This window comes from Gigantopelta aegis, chromosome 10, assembly GCF_016097555.1.
Source record: "Gigantopelta aegis isolate Gae_Host chromosome 10, Gae_host_genome, whole genome shotgun sequence".
Taxonomy (NCBI): Eukaryota; Metazoa; Mollusca; class Gastropoda; order Neomphalida; family Peltospiridae; genus Gigantopelta; species Gigantopelta aegis.
Genome location: NC_054708.1, coordinates 4,283,758 through 4,304,455, shown reverse-complemented (window position 1 = coordinate 4,304,455; position 20,698 = coordinate 4,283,758). Strand labels below are relative to the sequence as shown.

Sequence of the window (20,698 nt, the reverse complement as noted above, 5' to 3'; positions counted from 1 at the left end):
CAATAAAAATGACTAAAAACAAAACAATAACAACTGTATGATCAACACAATGAAAACGATTGACAGAAATAATCTTCCAGAGTTATTAATCGACCTTCCTGGAAATTGTCAAAATCAGAATGACGCCCCACGCACGTGTACGGGGCAACTGCGTGATGCACGTGCAAACTATGGAATATGTTTCGGTGTGTTAGACAGACCTGAACGTTCTTTACTACGATGTCTGTGGTCAAAACGTATGTTCGGTCTAATAGTTGATATTAACATTAATATTTCAGATTCTCCTACTTTTTGTGAAGAGTATATAATATTGCGTTGTTTGTTTCATTTTATTTTCATTCTTGTACCCAAGGGGCGGGACGTAGCCCAGTGGTACAGCGCTCGCCTGATACATGATTGGTCTAGGATCGATCCCCGTCTGTGGGCCCATTGGGCTATTTCTTGTTCCAGCCAGTGCATCACGACTAGTATATCAAAGGCCGTGGTGTGTGCTATCCTGTCTATGAGGTGGTGCATATAAAATATCCCTTGCTACTAATGAAAAAAATGTAGCAGGTTTCCTTCTAAGACTATATGTTAAAACTACTAAATGTTTGATATCCAGTAGCCGATGATTAATAAATCAATATGCACTAGTGGTGTCGTTAAACAAAAGGAACTTTAAATTTTACTTTTATCCAATTACGTTTCAAACACGCTTCATTTTAGCTATATGGGCTGTATTTCGAGGATAGTAAGTTGATGTTTACTTGTTAGTGATTCGTGAGGGAGACTGTATATAGTAACACAGTAACCGTATGAGACGTTAAAATAAAATTTGTGTACGAGCTGGTATCGGGATACGAACCCGGTACGCACCAGCCCGGATACCGTTGGGTTATCGCCTACGCCACTAACGCAGGTGTTTACATGTATTGCGTAATGATACTATTTCAAGGAGACAGCTGTCCCTGTATTCCAGTTCACAATTCATCTATGAGATGGATACACTTGTGATGGGCCTTCCGAGAGTGAAGTTACAGACAAAAATTAACAATAACCCAAAAACACACACACACACACACACACACACACACACACACCGAAAAAACCAACCGAACCCAAAAACTCAAACAAACAAAAAAGCCCCCCAAAATTGCTACATTCATATAAATTATGCTTCCTTAGCTGCCCAGACGAAATTTGTAATTTTAGCGCGCGGATTCAACTCGCACACAATTAAGATCAATTATAATTAAGAATAAGACGCTTTGACAGTACAAGCATTTTATTTAATAAGACATTAAACATACAACATTGGATGTTAAAGAAGAACAACAACAACCACAAAAAACACAGCAATGCATATAATAAGGAAACACAACCGTCCATATAAGGGGCGGGATATGGCTCAGTCGGTTGAGTGCTCGCTTGAGGTGCTTGAATCACAGGATCGAACGACATCGGTGGATCCATTGAACTAATTGGGTTTTTTCTTAAAGGCCGTGGTATGTGCTTTCGTGTCTGTTGGAAAGTGCATACAAAAGATCCCTTGCTGCATTAAGAAAAATTTAGCTGTTTTCCTCTGATGACTACGTGTCAGAATTACCAAATATTTGACATCTAATAGCCATGATTAATTAATCAATGTGCTCAAGTGGTGTCGTTAAACAAAACAAAATTTCCGTCCCTATAAAATCAGAGTAGTAAATTGTCTTTTGAAAACTCACTAAAAACAAAACATGCTCGATATTTACACTTCCAATAAACTTTGCGAGACAATACACTTCTGAATGTGAAGCGACTGACTAAAGACATATCATAAAAAAAGTAACAACCAAACCACAAAATACACGTACAAATGACGATATATGCCAAATATTTAACAATATGCCACTATGTTTTAACATGATGTAAGGCGCTTTGTCTTATCTCCAGTCAAGCGAGCCTTTGTGCATTCAAGAAATTCGTAGGTCAAGGAGGAATGAAATGGAGCCAGGTCCTGACTGTTTAAAGACTATTTTATTAACGTTAGAATGCTAGTCATTCATTGCGGAGGCAATGACATCGGAGAAATGCCATCATGTTTCCTTCGCAAGGAAAGGGTATGCACTCTTAAACAAGTAGCTGAAATGGTTCCAAATACGAAGGTGGTTTGATCAAAGATTTTGCCAAGACTGAAAACTGGAGACCCGAACAAGATCACAACGCTCTAAAACCAGCTAGATTGAGAGTAAATAATCACGTGACAAAGGAAGTTGTTAGTTTGAGGGGATGTTGTATTAGGTATCCAGAACGCTCTAAAACCAGCTAGATTGAGAGTAAATAATCACGTGGCAAAGGAAGTTGTTAGGATGGGGGGATGTTGTATTAGGTATCCAGAACGCTCTAAAACCAGCTAGATTGAGAGTAAATAGTCACGTGGCAAAGGAAGTTGTTAGGTTGAGGGGATGTTGTATTAGGTATCCAAAGATCGCAGAAGCAAATCCGGGTTTCTATTTACCGGATCAGATCCACTTATCATTTCCAGGTAATTCTATCTTTTTATATAGGATGCAACAGGCATTACGACTTTTGTTACCTTCAACCGACTCGATGTCACCACCAGTAGGTGAAGATGGACCATTTGCGATTTGTACTTGAGATAGCTGGTTCATTTCCAGCCGTTTCCTCATGCCTTTATTATTATTATTACTACTGGCCACGGCGGCTGTACTGCTGGTGGTGTCTCGATCTGGATTGTATGCGAGATCTCGCCTAGTGGCGTCTTGGAGTCCCCCAACAGTACCGTTAATTTAATATAATGGCAATTTTAACAAGTTTGCAGGTTAGCAATCATTTTTCTTGAATGTATTCGAGTTTCCCAATGACCCAATTTTAGGGTCGGTATCTTTAACCTTAAGGCGTGGTAAAATATTCCCAATGCAACTCATAATACTGCATTTGTGTTGTGTTAGGGACGTGACGTAGCCCAGTGGTACAGCGCTTGCTCGATGCGCGGTCGAATTGAAAGCGAAAACATCAAAATCGATATAAACATTTGTTACAATAGTAAACTTCAAAAAATAGGAAGCCTATTCTTTAATAAAAATATATACACAAAGGAGAGAATATTGTATTAGTTATTAATTATTACTGACGGAAGATTTCGAAATATCGATGAGTTCACGGTAAAATGTAATATAAGAACTATTTGATTTTATAATATGGTTCTTTAATTAAAGGCATACTGTCACAGATTTTTTCTTTAAAAATTAATAATAAATCAAAATTACATTAATTTTTACAGACCAAATCTAGATATTGCATCACTTTAACTACACCATGATGAAGTGAAATCCATGTTAACCCTCTCAGCAATGTTAGTTTTTAAATTATGGACCACTGCCATAATTCAATTATTTTTACAAAATATCATTAATAACACATTTGTGTTGTGTTAGGGACGTGACGTAGCCCAGTGGTACAGCGCTTGCTCGATGCGCGGTCGGTGTGGGATCGATCCCCGTCGGTGGGCCCATTAGACTATTTCTCGTTCCAGTCAGTGCACCACGACTGGTATATCAAATCCCGTGGTATGTACTATCCTGTCTGTGGGATGGTGCATATAAAAGATCCCTTGCTGCTAATCGAAAAGAGTAGCCCATGAAGTGGCGACAGCGGGTTTCCTCTCTCAATATCTGTGTGGTCCTTAACCATATGTCTGACGCTATATAACCGTAAATAAAATGTGTTGAGTGCGTCGTTAAATAAAACATTTCTTTCTTTCTTTCTTTCTTGTGTTGTATTGTTTGCTTAGTTGTTTTTATGAGTGATAGCCAGACATTTCGGTTGTGATAATTATCTTTGATAACATATTTATTAATTTCACTTCCAAAACCGTCAGAGCAATTAACTGAATAGTTAAATAAACGATTTTAAGCATTTATATGGGAAAATAAACCCAACAAAGTAAACAATTGACAGTTCAGGAGTATAAAAACGCGGATTTACAAATGGTAAAAACATCTACGTTTATAGTATTTGTGAAACCAACTTGGATAACAAAGCTACTCTTAACTGACTCAATATGGTCATGTCTGTTCTCGTCAATTAGAAGTTTATTAGTAAAAGAACCAACTATATGTGACGATTTAAAAAAAAATCTATGTTAAGATTAAAAATATGGCAAACCTTTTTGGAACGATATCCTTGATAGTTGGCAAAACATCGAATTGAAAGCGAAAACATCAAAGTCGATATAAACATTTGTTACAATAGTAAACTCCAAAAAATAAGAAGCCTATTCTTTAATAAAAATATATACACAAAGGAGAGAATATTGTATTAGTTATTAATTATTACTGACGGAAGATTTCGAAATATCGATGAGTTCACGGTAAAATGTAATATAAGAACTATTTGATTTTAGAATATGGTTCTTTAATTAAAGGCATACTGTCACAGATTTTTTCTTTAAAAATTAATAATAAATCAAAATTACATTAATTTTTACAGACCAAATCTAGATATTGCATCACTTTAACTACACCATGATGAAGTGAAATCCATGTTAACCCTCTCAGCAATGTTAGTTTTTAAATTATGGACCACTGCCATAATTCAATTATTTTTTACAAAATATCATTAATAACACATTTGTGTTGTGTTAGGGACGTGACGTAGCCCAGTGGTACAGCGCTTGCTCGATGCGCGGTCGGTGTGGGATCGATCCCCGTCGGTGGGCCCATTAGACTATTTCTCGTTTCAGTCAGTGCACCACGACTGGTATATCAAATCCCGTGGTATGTACTATCCTGTCTGTGGGATGGTGCATATAAAAGATCCCTTGCTGCTAATCGAAAAGAGTAGCCCATGAAGTGGCGACAGCGGGTTTCCTCTCTCAATATCTGTGTGGTCCTTAACCATATGTCTGACGCTATATAACCGTAAATAAAATGTGTTGAGTGCGTCGTTAAATAAAACATTTCTTTCTTTCTTTCTTTTTTGTGTTGTGTTGTTTGCTTAGTTGTTTTTATGAGTGATAGCCAGACATTTCGGTTGTGATAATTATCTTTGATAACATATTTATTAATTTCACTTCCAAAACCGTCAGAGCAATTAACTGAATAGTTAAATAAACGATTTTAAGCATTTATATGGGAAAATAAACCCAACAAAGTAAACAATTGACAGTTCAGGAGTATAAAAACGCGGATTTACAAATGGTAAAAACATCTACGTTTATAGTATTTGTGAAACCAACTTGGATAACAAAGCTACTCTTAACTGACTCAATATGGTCATGTCTGTTCTCGTCAATTAGAAGTTTATTAGTAAAAGAACCAACTATATGTGACGATTTAAAAAAAAATCTATGTTAAGATTAAAAATATGGCAAACCTTTTTGGAACGATATCCTTGATAGTTGGCAAAACATCGAATTGAAAGCGAAAACATCAAAGTCGATATAAACATTTGTTACAATAGTAAACTCCAAAAAATAAGAAGCCTATTCTTTAATAAAAATATATACACAAAGGAGAGAATATTGTATTAGTTATTAATTATACGGAAGATTTCGAAATATCGATGAGTTCACGGTAAAATGTAATATAAGAACTATTTGATTTTAGAATATGGTTCTTTAATTAAAGGCATACTGTCACAGATTTTTTCTTTAAAAATTAATAATAAATCAAAATTACATTAATTTTTACAGACCAAATCTAGATATTGCATCACTTTAACTACACCATGATGAAGTGAAATCCATGTTAACCCTCTCAGCAATGTTAGTTTTTAAATTATGGACCACTGCCATAATTCAATTATTTTTTACAAAATATCATTAATAACACATTTGTGTTGTGTTAGGGACGTGACGTAGCCCAGTGGTACAGCGCTTGCTCGATGCGCGGTCGGTGTGGGATCGATCCCCGTCGGTGGGCCCATTAGACTATTTCTCGTTTCAGTCAGTGCACCACGACTGGTATATCAAATCCCGTGGTATGTACTATCCTGTCTGTGGGATGGTGCATATAAAAGATCCCTTGCTGCTAATCGAAAAGAGTAGCCCATGAAGTGGCGACAGCGGGTTTCCTCTCTCAATATCTGTGTGGTCCTTAACCATATGTCTGACGCTATATAACCGTAAATAAAATGTGTTGAGTGCGTCGTTAAATAAAACATTTCTTTCTTTCTTTCTTTTTTGTGTTGTGTTGTTTGCTTAGTTGTTTTTATGAGTGATAGCCAGACATTTCGGTTGTGATAATTATCTTTGATAACATATTTATTAATTTCACTTCCAAAACCGTCAGAGCAATTAACTGAATAGTTAAATAAACGATTTTAAGCATTTATATGGGAAAATAAACCCAACAAAGTAAACAATTGACAGTTCAGGAGTATAAAAACGCGGATTTACAAATGGTAAAAACATCTACGTTTATAGTATTTGTGAAACCAACTTGGATAACAAAGCTACTCTTAACTGACTCAATATGGTCATGTCTGTTCTCGTCAATTAGAAGTTTATTAGTAAAAGAACCAACTATATGTGACGATTTAAAAAAAAATCTATGTTAAGATTAAAAATATGGCAAACCTTTTTGGAACGATATCCTTGATAGTTGGCAAAACATCGAATTGAAAGCGAAAACATCAAAGTCGATATAAACATTTGTTACAATAGTAAACTCCAAAAAATAAGAAGCCTATTCTTTAATAAAAATATATACACAAAGGAGAGAATATTGTATTAGTTATTAATTATACGGAAGATTTCGAAATATCGATGAGTTCACGGTAAAATGTAATATAAGAACTATTTGATTTTAGAATATGGTTCTTTAATTAAAGGCATACTGTCACAGATTTTTTCTTTAAAAATTAATAATAAATCAAAATTACATTAATTTTTACAGACCAAATCTAGATATTGCATCACTTTAACTACACCATGATGAAGTGAAATCCATGTTAACCCTCTCAGCAATGTTAGTTTTTAAATTATGGACCACTGCCATAGTTCAATTATTTTTACAAAATATCATTAATAAGTGGAGTATGGTGGTTACGTAGATGGTTGAATAAAGTGCATTTAGGGACAAATCAAATATACTAGTATATATTTTTAGGTAATACTTTGTTAGGCCATGTAATAGGTCAGTGGTCTGTGACAATATGCCTTTAATGCAGAGAATTATTTCATAAGAGTACATATTCTTAAGTGGATTTCCCGATGACCGAGCGGTCAAGATCGTGGGCTGTCAAATGCCAGGCGAATTGGTGCACTAGGTTCGAATCCTGCCAAATGAAATTTTGTGTTATTTTATACAATATTTACTAGGTCGACGTTTTGATGGTGGACTATTGGTCCCCGAGTACGTAATTAGAACCGTTATAATTAAAAAAATGCTGTATATTCATACCAAACTGTTGCATTAGTTTCGAACCGAGTGTTCGACAACACACTTACGGTCACGGGTCACGGGTCATGCGAATCGAATCGGTAGGTTCGAATCCTGTCAACTTTCACTTTGTGTTTTTAAATATAATATGTAAAATACAACGGTCAAATGAACGAGCTAACTACAAACAATACAACACAGGCTGCCTGAAAGACAGATCCAGCGTGTTATCCACCCAACGAGTAGACGTCTTCAGTGTATCATAATGGCGCGTGATACTACATTTAATGACATTATCACCGGTCTTGGTGACTTTAATGGTTTGTCTAGGACTTCACGTGTAGCACAGGAGTGTGAACAGTTGTACGGTCTTCGAATCGCCATAGTTTCTTAAAGAAATGTTTTCCATAATTAATGTCTTCTTTTACATTAATAAATAAATCAGTTCAATTTTACCGAATTCGACAATGTAGTTCTTATTTCATTTTCGGACATCTGCTTATCACAATTCCTAACGATATGCATCGATTGGCAACATGACATTGTCATTAAATGTAGTGACACCTCACTAAACTTATGAGAAAATGGTGTTGCGATACTTTTTTCCAGGTGTATCTTTAGTCACTTTCTGAAATGTGTATATACTTTTGATTATTTCTAGGGTAGGCTCCATGAAGTTAATATCTTTGCCGCACGTTTCGATATACCAAATACATATTTTGCACATCTTCCGTCATGGCAGAAACACATCCTGTATCAGACTCATTGACGTTGAAACAGATTCTGTCGACGTTCTGAAAGAAAATAATGTATTTTTAATGTCAAATATTACTACACAAACCATTATTCAATATATATTTAATGTAAAATAAAATGAATAGTCAAAATGATGACCCTGGCCCCACACGTCGTGTAGACATACGAGAAAGTGAAATAGTAATTCTGTTCGCCTAAGTTTCATACAGTTTTAAAATGAAGTGGGTAAAGCAATTTAAACACTACCACACACCTACATAACATTTAGCAATATAGCCCAACCCCACCTTCTCTACAGCATTTATACAATTATTGAAGAAACTATTTTCCATAAATCGCTGTTTTCAAACGAAAAATGTCATACGAGATATCTACCTGGTTTTGGTGTAAAATGTATATATGCGCAGTTCAGTACTTGGGACGTAAACATTGTGAGACAAATCGCACCTCAGACCGAATACTCAATACCACTGAGCCATATTCCGTCCCACTCAAATACCAAACAGGACCCCCCCCCCCCCCCCCCCCCCCCCCCCCATTAACTAATTCATAGCTAAAGGCAGTTAGACGAGACATTTACTTCCAATTACTTTCTTGTTATCCGCCCTTTGAACTTGATAATAATATCACCTATTCAGATCATGAGATTGTCATAGACTTCATGTATTTTCAAGTAAAATATATTTCAAAACATTAATTAATAACTAAGGAAACATATAAAGCAAAATATAGGTACACTATGTGTGCAATTACACGTGTTCTAAAATCGTAAAATAGTTTTGATTTCCTTTTTATTATGTAAACGTTTTTCCCCTTTCTCACCGTTATTATTGATATGCATATTTGATTGTCTCTGTACTTATAATAATCCCCTTGTTTGCAATATATATGTATCTATTCTTGTGTTGTCGTAACTCTCTACATATACCACACACGCACCCGCACACACACACAAACAAACATACATACATACATATATATTGATATCCAAACTTTAACCAAGTTCTGATTGACACTAACAATGCCCTGATGTCCTGGTGTGTCATTAATGACATTTGACACCCAATAGCCAATGTGTATTTTTGTGTTGGGGTGTCGGTAAACATTATTAATTAATTAATTAATTAATTATAGAATTCATTCATTCCTTCATTTATTCCTTCATAGATGACGAACATGTAGGTGCGGATGGCACTCTGTTAACATCCATACCCAATATTAAAGACATTTATCAATGTATTAAAGGTATTTAACCAAGCTCTAAATGACCCTACCCTTGCTTATGGAGCATACCGAGTTTGCATGCTGTCACGTTATATAATCATCTGTAATACTTGTTTTGGGTAGTTTATAGACAGTCATGTAATTTGTCTTTTTACATTTAATAAGCTGGACACCACACTCGCATTTATAATTTCATTCACATTTGTTACATTGCATAATTTGTCGAATGTTTTGTGTGTGATTATAATGTGATTGGACTGATCATTTCACATGAAAATGGTTTAAAATTAATTTGGTATTTTCTTCTCTGACTATCTAGGAACAGTTAAAGTGTTAACTACATAAACTGTGTTAGTCAATGCAAATTGCCTTTGCTCACTGAAAGTATGTATTCTGAAAGTATGTGATATCGCATTGTGTTATTTCCACATTGAATGCGCTGCCTATTATATGATAAAATTAATTCCTCGCTTTTAAAACTTTTATCGGCACATACAACATGTTGCTGCTAGAATGCATCTGAGTTGTTTGAACACTGTGGTTAGTTTAAATATGTTGGTTTGACACAGAAACTAATATAATTTTAAACAATATTCTAACCTTGTTCAAACAGCCAATGAAAACATTCCTTCCAGTAAGTGGCTTATGTCTTCCAACAGTTTCGTATGCTATTGGCAAAGCTTTGAACATTGCTGCCATAGTAAGAACTGCTTCCGATGACGAGGCTGTCTTCAGATATGACAGGAGTGGCTGCATGTCCTTGTCTGGGCATCCACAGAACACACTCTTATCATCATGTTTCCGTGGTGGACCGTCTCCAGAAGAACCTAATGTAATAGTGTTCAGGTCTACATACATTACATACATTACATACATACATACATACATACATACTCATACATCAATACATACTAGCCAGTGCCAGGTTTGCCCACTATTTGATGCACGTAAGTGGGATCGACCTCGTAGTCTGTAGGCCCCATGCATATAGTCGAGTTAAGGAGCATCCTTTTTTTATGGATGTCTTGATAGCTCAGAACATATCGTGGCAAGTTGGCAAGTTGCGGGCGATTCGGTGCCCAGCAGCGGCATGAGATAAGTTGTTAGGCCAGAAAGGATTTAATTACCCCCAGCGCCAGTGCGTTAATATCTATGAATGTAAACGTCAAACCCGACATACATACAATATATAAATATTCCTACATCAATACATACATACATACATACATACATACATACATGCATACATATAGAACTTACCTATGACAAACATATAACAATAATGTGTCTCAATGATTCCATTTTTACTGGCACAGCCAAGAATCACTGCAGCTGAATCTACGAATCTCTGGATGACATAATCTGTCATACTAAAACAATATCTTTGCACACTGCACACTGGAGAGAGAGAGAGAGAGAGAGAGAGAGAGAGAGAGAGAGAGAGAGAGAGAGAGAGAGAGAGAGAGAGAGAGAGAGAGAGAGAGAGAGTGTGTGTGTGTGTGAGGGAGAGCGAGAAGGCGAGAGAGAGAGAGACACAGAGTCAGTATTTCCGTTCTAAGCCTTTAGACTGAGTTTCCAATTTGGATTCTTTTTTCTGAAAGTAAATTGAGACAATGCTTTTTGTTGATATATTTAGTACATGTTTAAGTATTCCGTGCTTGGCTATTTGTTAATGTACACGAGAGAAGATACTATAGTATAAAATGGAACAGAAGAAATATAAAATACGATGCTCACGAACGTAAGGACAATGCTACATTACCCGTGTTTGCAGGTAAGCAGAGAAGGTGTACAGGAGTGGATTGAGAGCCGAGTTAACTGGCAATATGAACACCGCTGTCCAGGCATAAATCTCTCCTGAAATAGGAAGCCCGCCGAGTGCTGTCAGGCCTGAAAGAGTGATTGGCCATAGACTACTTTAACTCGTGGTTAAGAACGCTTATAGTGGATTCAAAACTGTAGAGATGGAATAGAATATTGAATGTATTGGCATAAACTCTCTTCATCTTATCAATATTGTTTCTCTTTACTGACCTAAACACAAATTAGGGCCATTTTATAATAATAATAATAATAATAATAATAATAATAATTATTATTATTATAATAATAATAATAATTATTATTATTTTAATGTTTTAATCCAGTTTTTAATAGAAGCTAAAAATACCTTCTTCTTCTCGTTTGGATAGAAAGGTTTTTTTAAAAATGATCTAAAGGTAGTAAACCTGGGATGTCATTCATTTCAGTGTACAACATACATATTAATTTTGTATTTTCTATTATATATCTAACATTAATAAACCCAGTCTAGTCCTTGTTAATTACTTATCAACAGCCCTTTTGATTATATTAACAATAAAACCAGTAGACATTTTGTGAGTACAATTTAGAAGCTTTGTAAATTGGTTAACAAATGACAACAAAAATATTTTGAGTATGGAAATATCGAAAAAAGTTAAATATGAACAGCGTTAAAAATATGTTAACAACAATAATGTTATGTTGAAATATATATTCTTAAAAAAAAAGAAGTAAGTATTTAGCATTCAATAGAAAGTGGACGCTATGGCTGGAATGTTTTATTCCAATTAAAATATAGCAATGCAACGTTTCCAACTGACAAAAATATAGGAAAAACATCTAGCTTCTTTGGAAATTGATTTCGTCAGAAACAAACCTTTTTAACTTCGTCATACTATAGCCACTTCCTTTAATCTTTATCTCCTTTCTTTTCCACGCACAGACTTTTGTTACTTTACTAAACATTTCGTCCCCATCTCATCTTTTATAACCCCCTTTCTCTTGTTAAATTATATGATATATTATATATTTCGTAAACACTCAAACACGCACACACACACACACTCACACACACACACACACACACACATTCACACACACACACACACACACACACACACACACACACACACACACACATATATATATATATATACACACACACACACATATATATACATACACACATACACTCGGACTGATGCACAAACAGACGCGCACATAATTGATCTAAGGATTTATACATTTTAGATGATTTACAACTTGACGGCTTGAAGTCTGCGGCAAAACTGAAACTCTAAAGCAGAGTTTCAAATTGGGTGAACAGTTTCAAATTAGTGGTCCAGCTTTATTTTAGCAGTTAGCATCCACTACGGTGCATTTGGAAAGATTTGCCTCCCACAGCATGTTTTGCTTTGTATTTATGATAACTGAATAATGCATACCCATAATGCCAACTGGAAACCAGCAGACGAAATCAGTTACTACAACCAGCGTCAGCTTCTGAGCAACAGTACGTTCTCGTGCCAGTCGCTTCTTGTCCTTCACAATCGAGCCACTCTTCATCACTCGATAAATGACGACCTGGGCAACAGCAATGAAGGTAAATGCCAACAGGTTGAATCCTATAAAGATGCTAGTAGAATACTGCCATCCTGGTGTCCGATTTCTTGAAAGAGGGAGTGCCAGACACACGCTGTTTCGGCCATACAGATTCCAGTGGCTTGTCGCAGGCAATAGCGGTACCAGTGCCATCAGCATGGCTAGTAGCCAGGCAAGAAAACATGCAACAATGTATGACTTTTCACTGAACCTAACTTGTCGAAATGGAAACTTTATTGCTAACAAACGGTCAAGAGTTATTAGGCATATAAACATCGTAGAGGCTTCAGATGAAAACGTTGAAAGAAACCCGGCGGCTTTACACCATGAACTTTGTTTCCAGATATTCCCATACCAAAGATACTTCCCTCGATAAAGCATGTCTGCTGCTCCAATTAAAATCATATACACACCCATGAAGAAATCTGAAAATCCCAAATTTAAAATAAAATACCCACATCCTTTTGATAACGGTGATTTATCGATACAGAGTCTGTAAACAATTATCAAACTATTTCCAGTAAGGGCAGCAACTCCAAGAGTCCAAATAAATACACGCAGAACATTGTTTTGCATGAGGTCTTCACATGACGAGAAATCATCTTGTGGAGCAAAACATTTATCATCGTCAACAGAAGATGGTCTCACACGAGGGCAACAGAGCGTGAAAGTTCCCGTTCGAAGGGTTTCAAGATCATCTAAGCCATTAAACATTTGTTCTCCAAAGGATGTTATTTCGGTTTCATAAATATCCAAATGTTTCAGTGATGTTTGATTTTCGAACGTATAGTCTTCAATATATTGTAATTTGGAGTTAGAAATGTCTAGAGTAATTAGTTTTGGTAGTGCAGATAACACAAATCTTTTAAGTTTTTCTATTCCAGTATGTTGCAACTGAAGTTCAGTCAAATGCTGAAGGTCGCCAAAAGTACCAATCTCAATAGCGGCTAAATATGTATTTCCCGACAAATCAAGGAGTCTTAAATCGAGCAATCCCTTAAATGTATTCCTATTTAGCTTAGTTATCTTATTGTTACTCAGATCTAGTGAAATCAAATTCTTTAGTTCCCAAAATTTCCATTGGATAATTTGAATGCGACAGTTGGATAGGTTAAGCTCAGCAAGCAAATACAAGCGCTCGAATTTGATGTATTGAAGTTCGCCGAGATTAGAAGAGGACAAGTCTAACTTCCGTGTTAATGGTCCAAATGTTTCGTTACCAAGAAGTGGTCCTGCACATCTGAGGACAGAACCGAAGCAGTTACACTTGGGTGGGCATGTGAAATGACAAAGCAGCTCATCATCAGCCTCTGGACAGTCAATGTTGTTATTACACACATCCTCAAGACTGATACATGTCGTGCTCTGTCTGCACCTAAAGTAGCCTGGACACTTGTACTTGTCTGAAATAGAACACAAAATACAGAACACAAATCTCAGTGAATGGTTAAAGTAAAATCCCAATCTAAATAACAAAACACTTATCATTATGTCACAAAGATCAGGAAGTTTTTTTTATATATACGTATGCTAAGCTCGATTAACTTTAAGTGAAATTTATGCTGGACAATTTTGAAAGCATGTATTCTAGCAGCATGGTACGGATGATATATATTGTACACAATCTCAATATCTCTCTCTCTCTCTCTCTCTCTCTCTCTCTCTCTCTCTCTCTCTCTCTCTCTCTCTCTCTCTCTCTCTCTCTCTCTCTCTCTCTCTCTCTCTCTCTCTCTCTCTCTCTCAGGGTGTGTTTGTGTGTGCAGTATAAATATATAGACACAACCTTTCAATTGGCAGGATTGGGGCGTACTGCAAATACTTGCATGTATCTCAGGCAGTGATCTTAACTTGGAAGTCAATGCGTCATCTGGTCCGTAACCAGGGCTCGTATTTATCAAGGAACTTAAGTCATAAAAAAACCTTAAGTCGGCTAAATATACTTAAAGTTTTACGATTTTGACTTAAGTTCCATAAAAAAAACTTAAGTCATATTTATCAACCTACTTAGACTTAAGTTTGGTCCGTTTTTTTACTTAACGTTTTAGCCACCTGCTTACCAGACTTAAGTCAGAAAAATGATGCCAGATGCTTGGTATTGTCTACACAGAAAACAATCAAGTATTTTTGACATTATATTTTTGGAAAAGTGAGTATACAACTTAAATTTCACAGTAAAATGTGACAAACTGTTGCTGTTTATGCATAGACTGTTTCCTGTTTATATGAAATAGCGTAACAGTAGTAGGGTCGGCACTTGTGCCCCATATGTACTCGTTGACCCCTGAGGTCACGTGACCTGGGCGTGGGTGTGACGTCACGGGGATGCTAACCTTGTACTTCGAGTACATAGACCTCTGGGTTAATGACTTGGACAGCTGTGGGCTGGGCGTGGGAACCTGACCTCTGTGTCAGGAAACACTGGATGTCGACCAGATTTATGGGTGTGTTAACCGTCGAGGGTCCTTTGATGTACAGGAAACAGATGGTGCGGAAGTCGTTAATGACCCATAGAGTGGTGTCGAATGACGGAGGCGGGGGGGGGGGGGGGTATCTAACTGTGACAGCTGTTCCTTTGATGTACAGGAAACAGATGGTGCGGAAGTCGTTACTAGCTATCAGATGGCAAGATAGCGTGGGTTTTATGAGTGTGTTAACCGTCGGGGGTCTAAACAAATGTCCAAGTCATTAATCAGATGGCAAGATGGGTTTAATCGTTTTGACGTGTGTGTCAACCAGATGTGAGTCAACGGGATGTGGAAAATCCCAAGGCATTTGAAACGTGCCCATATATGGTCATGGCGTGGGAACACCTTGAGTCATTCCAGAACGTGTTCAGACACGTCTTGACCTCGAGATAGCGTGGGGACGCTATCTTGGCGGGGGATCTGACGTCACAAGAAATACCCGAATCATTGCGGCACTAGCCACAGATGGCTGACGCGTGTCCAGGACAGCGTGCTTGAACCTTAATTGAAATATAATCATTAAAATAAGTTGAAATAAATACAAATAGTAAGCTTTGTTTTACAAGTTTTAAAAGTTTAACGACACCACTAGAGCACATTGATTTATTAATTATTGGCTATTGGATGTCAAACATATGTGGTAATTTTGAAACATAAAGACAAAACCCGCTACATTATAGTAGCAAGGGGTCCTACACCATCCCGCAGACAGGATAGCACATACCACTCTACTCCCACTGTCTTAGATATCCACAGATAGCTGGCGTGTGTGTGTGTGCGGGCGTGCTTAAACCTTAGTGGGATAGAGGCACCCAACATATTATTTTTGCGGTGTTTTGATACATTAGAGTATTTCGTATTGCCAGACATTCGTAGAGGATGGCCCCTAGACTTCATAACAAGATTAGCCAATGAGAAGGTTACTAGTTTGTTATTTTGAAATACGACCTTCTTTCATATCTCGCAATGATCGCACGATGGTAATTTCAAACATAAACCGACAAAGTATTAATATTACATATGTATCACTATAAAATAAATACTGAAAGTATACTCAAACGATATATACCATTTAAAGAATAACAAACACGGGGGTGTTTGTAGTGGCATTTAACGTAAGAGCAAATAATCTCTCTCACCCCTACACTATCCCCACTGTCTTAGCCACAGATAACTGGCGTGTGTGTGTGTGTGTTCTTAATGGGATAGAGATACGGAAAAATAAATATAACCACCTAGTTCACTTCCCACAGATATATCTCTTAAAATAAAGAAACAATGTATCGTCTGCTAAAGATACGTAATAAGAATCACACGCGGGTCGCTTCCAAGTATTATTTTCTTACTACGCTGTGGCTGACTGGTGGAAATATGATACCCCTGGAGCTACAAGGAAATGTTTTATTTAACGACGCACCGAAGCTTACAAAGTCGAGTTTAAACGAAAACATATGTTATTATATAAATCAAGACCTTAATTTCCGATATGTTTCAAAGACAGAAAGAAATACAGTGGGGAAAGTACATACACTTATTCGGTGGCCAGTAGGGGAAGAAAGGAATGTGCGTAACACCCCAACCCATTATAAACATTAATAAAGGAATGCATAGATGCCTTAATCGTTAAGGAAAGAAAGGAAATTATGTGTGTATGCGTGCGTGTGCGTGCGTGTGTGTGTGTGTGTGTGAAACGCCCCAGCACATTGCTTTGAAGAAAGAACGCGTGACTGCAACTCAATGCTCCAACCTAACCTATGATCTTTTAACGGCATTCTAAACACTAGCATTTCTCTACCAGGGCATTATGTCTGGTATGCCAAGGGCCGTGGTATGTGCTGTCCTGTGTACACATCCCTTGCTGACATTCAATCACAAATCTAGTCATGGAGTAAAACACACAAAAAACAAACGCAATGGTTTGATTTTTTCATTTTATTTTTAAATGACTTATCACAACTACACATATATAAAATGGACACACATTGGGTTACATCGATAGGCCTTAAGGCGACAACTACACACATATATAAAATGGACACACATTGGGTTACATCGAGAGCCCTTAAGGGCGACAACTACACATATATAAAATGGACACACATTGGGTTACATCGAGAGGCGCTAAGGGGCGAAATTTGAATAAGATTAGTGTTCATTTCTCTTCATCTTCGTCCTCATCATCAATATCATCACCATCGGTATCGTCGTCGTCTAGTTCGTCCAAATATTCGTTGATCCAGGAACGATACTGATTTAATTTAGAACGAATCTGAGGTCTCAGATCTCTTTTCGGATTCACAGACTTTAGAATTTTTCTCGTGTTGGGACCTTTGTCAAAGTAATGCATATAGGGCAGGAAGCGAGAGTACGTGTCTTTAAATAACTTCCATTGTAAAGTCTTCATTTTTCTTTCGATGGCATCTTGGGACATGTTTTTTTCTTCGTAGCGTTTCCTCTTGCTTTCGAGATAGTCACGATTGATGTCGAATTCACGCTCGATCATCAGACGTACGCCTTCATTTTCCAGATCGGACGACGGCTCCTCTTCTTCATTTCCCTCCTCTCACGTTTTAAATCGAAGATGTCGCTGCAAGTCACTCCCGTCTTTAAAGACCAGACCACACGTATCGCAAGACTGCATCCTCTTGACTTTTTTCAGATAGGGCTCTACCTCATCTTCTTCTTCGTCGTCACTTTCGTAGGCGGGTATGCCTGGTAGTTTTCTCTTGAATGCGTTCCTTTGCACGATTTGCACGTAGAGCTCTTTTTTTGACGGTGGTTGAAACTCTTCTGAGACATTCGCCGTTACGTTTGTGCTTTTATACCATTCGGACAGCCCCGTCTCTAAGTCATTAGGTCGAAAACGCCAATGTTCGAGCGTGATCGGTTTCAAGTCCACCAAGAGATGTCCGTAGGGCCTGTGGCTAGCTTCCTCAAACTGTTACATGGAATGACGAGTATTTCCAGGATACATCTGCTGTGCCAAGGTTAGGACTTGCTGCTTGTCGATGGGGTTTGAACAGTGCCAGGTAATGACAGTTTCTTCTCTGTGTCGGGTCCTTGCTGTTATATAGAGGTTCTGGTTGATGGCAATCACCGAGAGGTTTCTGTGGTGACTTCCTTCTGTGAACAGGTCGGTGATACGAGAGTCTTTCCAGCTGTAGACATCAGGTCGTCCAACACGATGAGATTTCTGATTCTGGGATCCAAATAACGATCCTTTTCCAAATTCTCGGGTATGCCTTGAACAAAGTTTACTTGAGCAACCATTTTGATCGTATCATAGAGAGGTTGCCATCGTTTGTAGAGTCAGATGATGCGCTGAGGAGGCGGGTGGATTTTACCGTCCCTCAGCAGTTTGTATACCAAATAAGTGTTTCCACACGACGTGGGTCCCGACACGATCATGGTGAAGGGATGGATTAGGAAAGCCGGAGCCGGAGCCGGAGCCGAAGCTGGAGCCAGAGGAGCCAGAGCTGGAGCCGGAGCCGGAGCCGGAGCCGGAGCCGGAGCTGGAGCCGGAGCCGGAGCCGGAGCCGGAGCCAGAGCAAGAGCTGGAGCCGGAGCTAGTGTTCGTTGTGGTAGAATATGTACATTTTCCCAGTGCCTTATCATGTTCCATGGTTTGGAATAAGTCTTTGCACATATGGGACATGACCTTCTATTCATGATATTCACAGTGCCGGGAACATACTGACTCATAGTGTTAACTCTTCAACGTCTCGACGTGAACTGACGATGTTGAAACTGTCACGTCCCTTTTACAGAAATGCTTGTGCCTTTTTTGACCTATGCCAGTCTGCTCTCGTCTTTTCTGTTCCACACCACTCTGTTCTCGTTTCCGTTTCTGCTCGGCCTTGGCTTGCTCTACCACCTGTTGCGTGGGAGATACCATGACGACTTGGGTGCCGAGGGCTTGCTCTGTTCTTCTTTTTCTTTTTTCCACGTGGGATCGTAGAGTTCTAGACATCGATCCACACTGTACATCATCTGACTTTTCCCACCACGCTGCACTAGAAAATGAGGTTGAAGTTTGCCGTGTTCACTTGTCCACGTCGGGAACGTACAACTTGTACTTGTCTGACATGTTACTTCTCTGAAGGTTCTACCTCAAATGACGATGTTACCCACTCCCCCTTTATTTATACCCTCTACGATTTCGCGCATACACACAAAGATGTAGTTTGAATTTTGTGTGGTACGTATGACCCATCCCGCCATCCTAAAGTATAACTCGTGCACGGCTCAGGGCCACTCTCGGGGTCACTCTCAGGGCCACGGGGCCACACTCAGGGCCACAGGGCCACACTCAGGGCCACAGGGCTACACTCAGGGCCACATGGCCACACTCAGGGCCACATGGCCACATTCAGGGCCACAGGGCTACACTCAGGGCCACACGCAGGGCCACAGGACCACACTCAGAGTCACGTGCAGGGTCACAGGGCCACACTCAAGAGTCACACTCAGTCACACTCAGTCACATGCAGGGTCACAGGGCCACACTCAGGGCCACACTCAGAGTCACACACAGGCTCACACACACACACACACACACACACACACACACACACACACACACACACAGGGTCACCCTTACATTAATAACAAACAAAACGTGTTATTCACATGCTTATTTTACAAAACGAAAAAAAGCACACACGTGTTTAATGTCTGAACACATTATTAATGTAGGGACATCTCGGGGACAGTCTGTAATGTTCCATCACTGGATCGTCCATCTTCTTCCATCCGTAGGCGCGTTGTCCACAGCAGTAACAGACGACGGCATCGTGGTGTCCCGTGTAGAAGAACCCGGCCTTGGCGAGTTCCCTCGGTCTCTGACTCATCTGGAGAGGCCACCTACCAAATGTGTAGAGTCGTCTGTAGAATCCTCTCATTTCGGGTCGATGACAGAACACGTAATGTCTCGAAAGGCCACCCCATTCGTCATCGGCGTCGTAGCCATCATCATCGTAGGGAGCAGAGTCCGTTTTATATTCTGGAGCAGCATCCTTCGTCCATGGGTTCACGGGTATCCATGGGTTCTTTATCCATGATTTCGATGGGTTCACGGGTATCCATGGGTTCTTCGTCCACGGGTTCACGGGTATCCGTGGGTTCTTCATCCACGATTTCACCGGGTTCACGTGCAGCGTCCGTATGATCCATGAAATGTTCTGCTGTTTTGATAACCACTCTTTTGCATTTGATCGTGTGTCTTTTGGAACATTTACATACCAAGACATCGTCACCGCTGCTACAACTGCTGTTACATGTAGATATATATATATATATATATATATATATATATATATATATATATATATATATATATATATATATATATATATCGTTAAAAGTGTGTTTATCTCTACATGACAGGCTTGTTTCGTGAGAGAGTTGAATTGCTCTCACTCATCAGATGTAGATTTAATTACTCCGTTTATATATATAAACAAACAATAAACAAACAAA

General features: G+C 38.4%; 1 protein-coding gene across 1 annotated transcript; it reads right to left on the bottom strand.

Annotated features, from left to right (window-relative positions):
• Positions 1–19,887: 19,887 nt before the first annotated feature.
• LOC121382878 (baculoviral IAP repeat-containing protein 3-like) lies at positions 19,888–20,469 on the bottom strand. Its single transcript, XM_041512551.1, has one exon. It carries the CDS (start codon positions 20,467–20,469, stop codon positions 19,888–19,890), a length of 582 nt encoding a protein of 193 aa, XP_041368485.1.
• Positions 20,470–20,698: the final 229 nt, after the last annotated feature.

What these genes read in the sequence shown, in the direction of transcription:
- LOC121382878 (XM_041512551.1), bottom strand. Translation starts at nt 20,469, where the DNA reads ATGTCTTGGTATGTAAATGTTCCAAAAGACACACGATCAAATGCAAAA.